Genomic DNA, 9557 nt, shown 5'->3' on the forward strand with positions numbered 1-9557 from the left:
CCATGGGAACTTGTGCGCCACATTGTGTAGATTACTGTACCATGGTAGAACAACCTAACAATTTACCTGGTCATTAATGAATGTCCTGATCCTCTAAATATTTTAAAGAGAGTCACAGATACTTGGCTTAAGGCCAGTGCTGCATGTTGAATATGCTGAATAACTAGTCCTCATTATTTTTTAAAGAAAGAAAAGAGGGGAGAAAATGTACATTGTGCACATTATTGTATGGGTCCATATACTATATCTAAATCTTTTATATAGATTTTTTTTTCATTCATACCTGCCTACTAAATTGTTCTGTTTTTATAGATCTGTTTTTTGTTGTCATGACTTAATGTTTATTTTAGTTTGTCTTTATAAATGACTTTGTAACTTAGCTTTGAAAAAAGTGCTTTACAAACAAAGATTATTATTATTATTATTATTATTATTATTATTATTATTATTATTATTATTATTTTTATTATTATTATCATGATCATCATCCAGCGACTCAGACTCGTGGTCTCTGTGAAGCATGTGGAATGCACATCTATTGTCCAGGGCACTATTTAAATCAATAACATTGAATTGAATAGAATGAGCCGGCGCTGTGTGTAAAGTTGGCGTGCTTGCCCTTCATGTGACTCCAACAGGGGTATACTGGAATTGGCACACTGAGTGTAGTGAGGCTATAGGGGGGTGGGGAGGGAGGAGGACAGCAGTAGTGTTTTCCTTTCTCCACTGATGTGTGTAACCAGAGACTATTATTATAGGGGGAACAGTGAAGCCACCAGCCATGACTGGACACCAGAAATCAATGATGACCATATGGCCGACAGATTTTTAGAGAGCATTAATGCTATAAGCTACCTTTTACCAAGCACATCTCTACGATATTATATGACCATGGCTAATTGTAGCAATACCATCAGAGTTGATCTGGCAAAGGTCATCTTGACGTTAAGCACGAGTTCTGACTGGCACAATTCAACAGAGACCTAGTGAGGTAACATCATCTCATTTTGCCCTAAGAATTTAAACATTGTGTTCAGTTATTCATATTCAAAAATAGCATTTTATGGCTTATTTAGATCTGCAGAGGGCTAATACTAGCCCTTGATTTGAATGTCTTGTTTGATATATATCACTACTTAAATCTGTGGTTTAAAGGTGGATGGATGAGACCAAACATATATGCACTGTGATGATGTAAATAGGTTTGGGGACAATATTTCTGAAGATTTTTTCTTGCTTTGTGTCTAGATTCATATTTGCAGTGTCTGTGCATAAGAACTCCAAGTGCTTTTTAACAACAATAATCCAAAAGGCAGCTGCAGTCATGCTGTTTAGTCAATTGTCTTTCAATGAGAGGGACAACAACAGCACCAAAACTACTTAGATCATTGCAATTGCCGAAATGAACATTATATTTCATGCCAGAACCAAGATTGGATATAGATTTAAATAAACTTTCAAACATTTCAGCAGACATGAATTAGGCTGTCAACAGACCTGATAATGTCAGCAAAAATGCTTTAGAGAAAACAGATTCAACATACATTGACATGAAATGTCAACCAATAAAGCGTACAGCCTCTGTCATTTCAGAACAAGAGTTGCACCGCTTATGTCACCACTGCTAACAGCCATTCAGGGATCACATCATTCGACACGTTTTGACATACCAAAAACTACTTCATTTGTGCCACAACTCCGCTGAAAAATCCCACTTGCAAAGCGAAGGTACAGTGTGTGCGGTGTGTGTGTGCACCTGGTTGAACCCATCCGAGTTTTACGCATCTCATGTGTAGGGGTTCATAGGACTCCCATCCACGACCACATACCAGGAATTACGCCGAGTAAAGCACGCTTGTGATTTGCCAGGTCTGAACCACCCTTTCAGTAGCCAACTTATTGAGACAGTTTGTGGGCGGACCCACCTTGGACGAGGAATATATTGTGCGGAGCACACGACAGAAAGCCGGGTACTACTCCGTATATCAGGGGTGAAGGTGCTCCAGAGGACTTTTGGCCACCGGGTGGAAGATAAAGCAAGTGTAGCCATTCATTTCAAAGGGAAATAAAACAAGAAATCAGCCACACAATGCCTGCAGACAAAGATGAAGGTGGATGGTCTTCTTTTCTGTGGAATTCAGAGAGGAAGGAATTTCTAGGACGCACTGGTAGTAGTTGGTGTAAGTATGGATTTCATTTAAACATGCAGTTAGGCTATTACCAATGCTTTCGAGGTGCATGAGGGGTGCAATGGCATGTCATCCGGTCGGTTAATGTGGCTAAGGCGATAGACAGTGACAGAGCCGACGCTATGCCTCCTCCTCATCACGACTCGATGCAACACCTGTTTGATTTGACTTTGCAGCGGTTGTTGTACAGGGCAACGCGTACATTCTTGGTCAACTGAACATGTAATAAGGACGCATAAGATACAGATTTCGGAAGTATTTCTGAAGGCTGACAGACCGATGACTTCCCCTTTGGTTCGAAAACTATCAGTCGCAATTTGCTTTAAGTGATAGCTCACTTGGTTGTCGACACAAAATATGCAATAGTTCTTTGTTTGAAGATGAGCAGTTGTTTCTTACCTCTTAGCTTGGTTTTTAATGCTGAGCAAGGTGAAAATGTGATTGCTGGGCCAACACTACAAATGTCTGAAATGTCACTGAAAGTCAGTTCTGCAAATAAAGCTTGATTTGACAGACTCGCACCTGCCACAGAGCTAGGTAGACGACTCTCCTGTGCACTGACATGACCCAATGGCGCAGTTGGAGAGATGACTGACGTTGAAAAGTGCTATCTGCTGAAATGCATGGGCAAAGAGCATCTTTTTGAATTAACCTTCATCACGAAAATTGGGCGTTATGACTACTACATGCCCACAACTGTGAAAGGGTTAAAAATGCATCATCGTCCAAGGTGAGTCAAGGTGATCTGGCCTTCTCGTGTGGATCCGAAGGTTTGCTTGTCTAATGTTTCTCTGGCTGTGGCGCTGGCAGTAGTGTCAGTGCAGCCAGCAATAGAAATCAAATTGATCAGCCACCGTTTTCCTGCCCCGTCATTTCCAGTGAGCAGTGTCTCGTTCTGAATATCAGCCCAATGTCATCTCTCCGAATCTCACGACATAAAATCAGTAACAATAGGAGGTGGTGTTCCCTTGCAATATACTTCATTCATTTACGTGTCTCAGCTGTGGAGAAAAAGTTATCCGAAACTCTAATGTGGATGCGACCTTGAAACTGCGCACGGGCTATATTGGACAATGAAAGTGATAGCCTAATATCAAATTGAATTGAAGTGTTAATTATAGTATGGTCTCCAAACACGAAGTAGCCAATTTAGAAGAGAATGGAGTCCGGTTTAAGGTAGGCTACATGACATGAGAAGGCGACTCCAGACTGATTAGTATGCGGTAGCCTAGACTACAGCGGAACTGAGGATGTCACGACTGGATTTTGTAGATCGAAGAAAAAGTATTTTTAAAAGAACTTGAACGCCTTGGTAGTCTTCACTCTTTCCTCTAGTACTTACGTTAACGTTTGGTCAGTGAGATGCTGAGCAAAACGATGACCTTGGTGGTGATCTCCTAGCATTGGTTTTTGCACCACTAGCATACCTTTGCTGATTCAACTCCCGTCGTGACGCCGGGCAGTGTGTAATGGGTTCAGCTGAGAGGCACTGTCACAAAGTAACACTTCGCATGTCATTTGTACATTACTACAGTGTCAATTAAATGTATGAAAACATAAATTATTTGTTCATAATGCCCTTATCGAATATGCTGATTCAAGAGGAGGTGACATGTTGTCACTGTCCTTGGGAGTTTCTTTCTTTTCCTGTTTTTTTGCATCATGTTGGCCAACCTCAGGCTTTGATCTAGCTGACCTTTACAGTTTTGCTGCCACTAAAGTGTCTTTGTGACATAGGCCTAATTCACACAGTGAAAAGAGCTGTAATGTATGAACATCAAGACAGAGCACAGTACTGTTATACATAGCCTGATGGTACTCTGTAAACGTACAGTATAACATACTGCAAACCTACAGTTAATAGGAATGTACTGTATGTCTTTGATTAATGGTAGTTAATGTTGTCAGTGTTGACTGCTGTTCTTGAAGTGGTTCTGAGGACAAGTCATGCTGCAGTATTGCTAATGCAGTGGTGTATAGACTTGTGCAATGTCACCTCTCCCAAATGTGCAACGTTCACTAAAACGACTTACTTCACAGGAATTGTCTGTGGGTTCAGGTGTCTGATTACTGCTGCAGTTATTGAGCATTATGTCTGTATGAAATGAAAACCCCTTTTCATTTGTCGGAGGTCATTTGCCTTGGCAAAGGACCTTTTTGTAAGAACACGGACATAAGCCATTCCTCTGCAATGAATAAAATACTTTTCATCAGTTTTTTTTACCAGCTGATGCTGTCGTTTCGTTTCTTTTCGTTTCTTTCCTTAACAAAATGCCTTTTATTCTTTACATGCATCTCCCTTCCACAGATATGTGTGTAACAGTGTCACTCTTGCTGTCTATCCGCAGTTAAAATCATTACATTCTACATCATCTTCTATGGCTTCCTGGCTGGCATATTCATTGGCACAATCCAAGCCTTGCTGCTCACCCTCAGCGTCTACAAACCCACTTGGCAAGACCGAGTCGCACCCCCAGGTAAGGACACACCACTCTTGCTTGTGGGGGCGTGCTATTATCACAGCTTAAGTGTTTGTTTGTGGCCACAATGAACAAGCTCGTCCCCACACTCGAGTGGTACGTTCCTTTTTTTCTTTCCAGTCTTTTTTTTTCTTGGGTAGCGTAGCATGAATGTGTGCTTTGTAGACATCCTGGAAAATACAGATGATTGAGAGGGAGATGTATTTTGAGATGCACATAGACACCTTTGTAGAAAATGGGCGGAAGTGTGTTGTGCCTGCAATGTGCATAATAGCATCTTTGAACGGTTTCTGATCTGATTTGAAATCATGGAGGTGAACTAGCTTACAAGTCCCTTTCCAAACATTGAATGTTCTACACTCTAGTCTAGTGTGTGAACTCTGTGACTTTACAGAGGACTTCTGTGTCAAATCATCCAGCTCTTTTTTAAAAAAGCGATGGCAGCTGTGTATCTTTTGAATGTCCATGGAATGTAATGGTCTGGAGAAGTTGGCGTCCGGCATACGTTTTGGGAAAAGCTATGGCTGTTAGTGGCTGTGCGGTTAGGGTGGCTTTCCTTTCCAAAATGCCTTCCTCTGTTAGCTCCTCAGGGCTAACACAAATATGAGGCAAAACGTTCCTTTTTTCAGTCACCATTAGCACTATCTAGATGAAAGGGGACGGCCAGAATGCTTACTATAGATACTGTATTACAGTACATGCTACATTGCCATTCATTTTACAACTCCACTTATTTTGTGAACAGGGGAGGACAGGAGTACAAAAATGGCTTACTGCTATGATGTTCTTGCTTCTCTGATTTTGTGTGTGTGTGTGTGTGTGTGTGTGTGTGTGTGTGTGTGTGTGTGTGTGTGTGTGTGTGTGTGTGTGTGTGTGTGTGTGTGTGTGTGTGTGTGTGTGTGTGTGTGTGTGTGTGTGTGTGTGTGTGTGTGTGTGCGTGCTTAGAGAAATGAGCCTTATGATCATTCTGGTAAATGGTCATACAGTAGTAAGTGATGTAATCTAATATGATTTTCACCTGAGTGATCCAGCAGCTCTTCTCTTTATCAGGGGAACAAGTTTCCATTGTACTGTAGGCGGGGTTTGTGATGGCCAACGAGGAGTCCTTTTTTTGTCAAAGGGGGATGCCACTCCATAGGAGAGGTGGTCTCTCTAGGTGATTGTAGATGTAGGTCATCAGCCTGAAGTTAGGTCACTCACAGAGGCTTAGAAGCAGCAGAACTACAGTACTCCAAGGTTGAACTTTGACATGATTGCAAAGGAAGAGATGGGAGTTTCTATGGAATGCAGTTTTTGTAGAACAAGGATAAGGGCATTCCAGGAAAATTTTGTGAGGGCCGTGTTTTTTCTATGAGAAAAAAAGTGACATTTTGTCATTAATGCATATTCTTACTATGACTGGATTGCACTGTAGTACTTTATCCTAATACTACTTCTGTCTTTTGCCCTGACAGGATTGACACACTCACCTCGCTCAGAAAAGTCAGAACTGGCCTTTAACTTGAATGATGTAGAGACATATTTGAAGTATGCCAAGTCAATGCGGGATTTCTTGGAACCCTACAGTGACGATAACCAAAAGGACCCATTGAAGTATGAGGATTGTGGTGGTAAGTTCCTCAGACTGTAGCACAATTGACTTTTTTTTTATCACCCTCATCCTGTAGAATCAGAGTAGAAGCCTTAAAGGTTCAACCGAGAACCCTCGAGAACCTTCCCTCTTCGCGGTTACTGTCTCTACAGTCCTTTGAAAAACCGTGTTCACTAGCGAAGTGAACCATGGTGAAATCTGAGAAAAGGGGATGTCTAAATCCCAAATTAACCATATGGTGTGATGAATATTCAAGATTTGTAGGAGTTCTGCACTGAACGTTTCACCAACACCACAGATAGTGTCAATCCCCTTAAGTGTTGTTGTGGTCATCATATATCATTCTTTTTCATTGGGACCAACTCCGATCCATGCTCCTCGTTATTTTATCATAGACAAAAATAAACATGATAGTTGTCTTGTGACATAAGACATTGCTGTTTGAGAGTAATTGTAACCCAAGCTTACATGAGTGCATGAGTGGAACTGCATCCAATTAATTTACACGTATCTTGACATTTCTAGCTTCACCTAGCGCATACAAGGACCGGGGTGACTTTGATAGTGACATTGGCAGCCGACGAGCCTGCCGCTTTGAGCGGACAATACTCGGGCCATGCTCTGGAATCGAGGATCGCGAGTTTGGGTTCAAGGACGGAAAGCCTTGCCTGATCGTCAAGCTGAACAGAATTGTCAATTTCTATCCAAGGGTAAATACCTCTAGCTCCTTGCACATTGATTTGGTATTTCCTTGAAATAATATTTGATTATTTATTAAAACATATTTATGATTTCATAAATTGAAACACTACATGTACCTTTTGTTGATGTGTTATGTTAAGTGGAGGAATACTCACTTGGCTCTTGAGTGGTTCCTGGCTGGATGGAGTGAGATGACCCTGTTTTGTATATTTGTTAAAAGTTGATCTCATCTTTCATTGGTTCACAGCCTCCATCCAATAATGAAAGCATCCCAGAGGAGGCCCAGCAGAAAGTTCAACCCAATGTGATCCCTATCCACTGCACCAATAAGGTATCAGATGTCCGCTTTCTGTTTTGGTCAACTACAGTAATGCGCCAGACAAAGTGGAAAGATGTGTTATACTGTAGATATCAAATTGATAATACCACACAAGCTGTATCATCCTGGACTTGGATAAGGACCATTTGCAGTTTATATCCTTATAGTGTATATTGTGTGTATCCTGACATTCCTGGGTAGAAATCCCACAAATTGTCAAAGTGCTAGAAGACATGTCATCAGTGTTTTTGAGCTCATGTGGTCATTCTGATACGCTTCCATTCTTGGCGTCCATGTAATCCTTTCTATCCTTTCAGAGGGAAGAAGATGCCGGCAAAATCGGTGAGATCAAGTACTACGGCATTGGTAATGGCTTCCCCTTGCAGTACTATCCCTACTACGGCAAGATCCTGCACCCCCAGTACCTCCAACCGCTGGTGGCCATCCAGTTCGTCAACCTCACCATGAACACCGAGCTGCGCGTCCAATGCTCAGTGTATGGTGACAACATCAAGTACAGCGAAAAGGACCGCTACCAGGGACGATTTGACATTAAAATCCAGGTCACCAACTTATGACCTCAGTAACGATGCACACGATAGGTATTTCTTCTCTGACCTCCCCTCCTTTCACGCCTCCATTTCAAAACCAAACTAAATGTCATTTAGGAGAGGGCAAAAAAAAACCACCATGGGATGATCTAAAATATGACGTCAAAGCAAAACTAGTCTCGAACAAAAAAAAAAAAAAAACATTGCCACATATGGGACCTACACTTAACCTGTATGCTTTTCACTAGCTTCTCTGCTTCTGTCTAGGGTTAGAACGCAAAACTTCAGGAGGATTAGCAATAGTCTAAAAATATGTACTCTATAAAGGTGAGTAGTCTTTGAGCCACACTACATATTCATTTATTCCTGTAAATGAGAATTCCACTTCTGATGTAGCGAAGCAGTGTTTTGTCCCTTTAAGTATTGCTGCCTTTTGTGGTTTCATCGATTTTTCTTTTTCTTATTGGAGTGTACTGTAGTTACATGTTGCTATGTTGGTTCTTTGAAAGCCATGTTGTAATCTATTTTTGCTTTCTTCTAATGTGAGCAAGCTTTAGCAGTCCAAGATGTATATATATCTATGTATGTATGCTTGCTTACTGAAAATTCGGGTATGGTACACTCTGATCTCTTAAGGTCTGTGTGTGTGTGTGCGCGTGCGCAAGTTGGGTGGCTGCACTCCCTAGAGATTTCTTTGTTCTTGTTTTTACTTTCATGCGATCATTACTTTGTGTTATTTCCTTAAGTATGATTGTTGGAGATTATTTTTTCTACACTTAAAATTGTTTTTTGTTTTTTTTCTTAGAATCACGTGTATTAGGGGAAAGGGGCCATTATCATATTTTCATCTTTCTGTTTCGCTTTTTATTCGATCACAGATGACTTTTTTCAAGTCCGTAACACTTTTGCCTTTTCTGGGGGTAATGGTGCTAGCTCCAGTGCTTTTTAAAAAGAAATTCTCCTTTTGCTGTATGCACCACATGATACGTGGTGTTACTGTCCAATGAATGTTTTTGCCATTTACATGGTGGGACAATTTTACATTAATGCAGTTTTACATTTTGTTTTGTTTTATTCTGCAGAATAGTGTCATGTCTAATTCCAAAACCAAAGTCACTGTGGGAGGAAGGTAGAGTTTTATCAGAAAGATTTCAGTGCCCCATAGTCAACGACACGTCGATGTTGAGCGCTCATTGAATGTCCAACGTCAGTCCAACATCGGAGGTCAAATGTGGATCTATCAAGTCCATTGAATAATTTATTTAATCCAGATAAACATTAACATGAATAAAGTGGAGAAACTATATTTTTGTCATTTGTAGTTTGTTATAAAGTGCTTGGAGGTGTAACCAGATGCATTGCCCTTTTAAGAAGGACAGGGTTTTAGTTTAAAATTAGCCACACTGCATCAGAGAGAGTGTGAAAACACATATACCCAGATATGTACATACAGTACAGTACATACATACATACATACATACGTACCCAGACACAAGGTAACTGACAGATACTCACATCTCCCTAATTATGCCATTACTATTGGCCTCACTGGTTGGAAAAAAACTGTCGAAAATTTACTAGTAGAGGGCAGACGCTAATTTGTGTAAAATATGACCTGCGGTTTGTGTATTTACTGTTTGACCTTGTCTCTTAATGACTGCAGGAAAAGCATTAGATGCCTACCTTGATAAAGGCTGATGCTGGATCAGACCGGTACCAGTGCCA

At 40.9% G+C, this 9557-nt stretch overlaps 1 protein-coding gene across 1 annotated transcript; it reads left to right on the forward strand.

Moving 5' to 3' along the window:
• The first annotated feature begins 1949 nt into the window (after positions 1 to 1949).
• Positions 1950 to 9138, forward strand: atp1b1b (ATPase Na+/K+ transporting subunit beta 1b). The gene is made up of 6 exons (XM_062527895.1): positions 1950 to 2180; positions 4538 to 4666; positions 6124 to 6279; positions 6786 to 6970; positions 7210 to 7293; positions 7599 to 9138. Exons 1-6 carry the CDS (start codon positions 2090 to 2092, stop codon positions 7857 to 7859), a joined length of 906 nt encoding a protein of 301 aa, XP_062383879.1. The 5' UTR covers positions 1950 to 2089; the 3' UTR covers positions 7860 to 9138.
• Positions 9139 to 9557: the final 419 nt, after the last annotated feature.

This window comes from Sardina pilchardus, chromosome 23 (assembly GCF_963854185.1).
Source record: "Sardina pilchardus chromosome 23, fSarPil1.1, whole genome shotgun sequence".
Taxonomy (NCBI): domain Eukaryota; kingdom Metazoa; phylum Chordata; class Actinopteri; order Clupeiformes; family Clupeidae; genus Sardina; species Sardina pilchardus.

What these genes read in the sequence shown, in the direction of transcription:
- atp1b1b (XM_062527895.1), top strand. Translation starts at nt 2,090, where the DNA reads ATGCCTGCAGACAAAGATGAAGGTGGATGGTCTTCTTTTCTGTGGAAT. An exon ending in ACGCACTGGTAGTAGTTGGT is followed by an intron (nt 2,181 to 4,537) that starts GTAAGTATGGAT and finishes GTCTATCCGCAG; the next exon opens with TTAAAATCATTACATTCTAC. An exon ending in CTATCCACTGCACCAATAAG is followed by an intron (nt 7,294 to 7,598) that starts GTATCAGATGTC and finishes CTATCCTTTCAG; the next exon opens with AGGGAAGAAGATGCCGGCAA.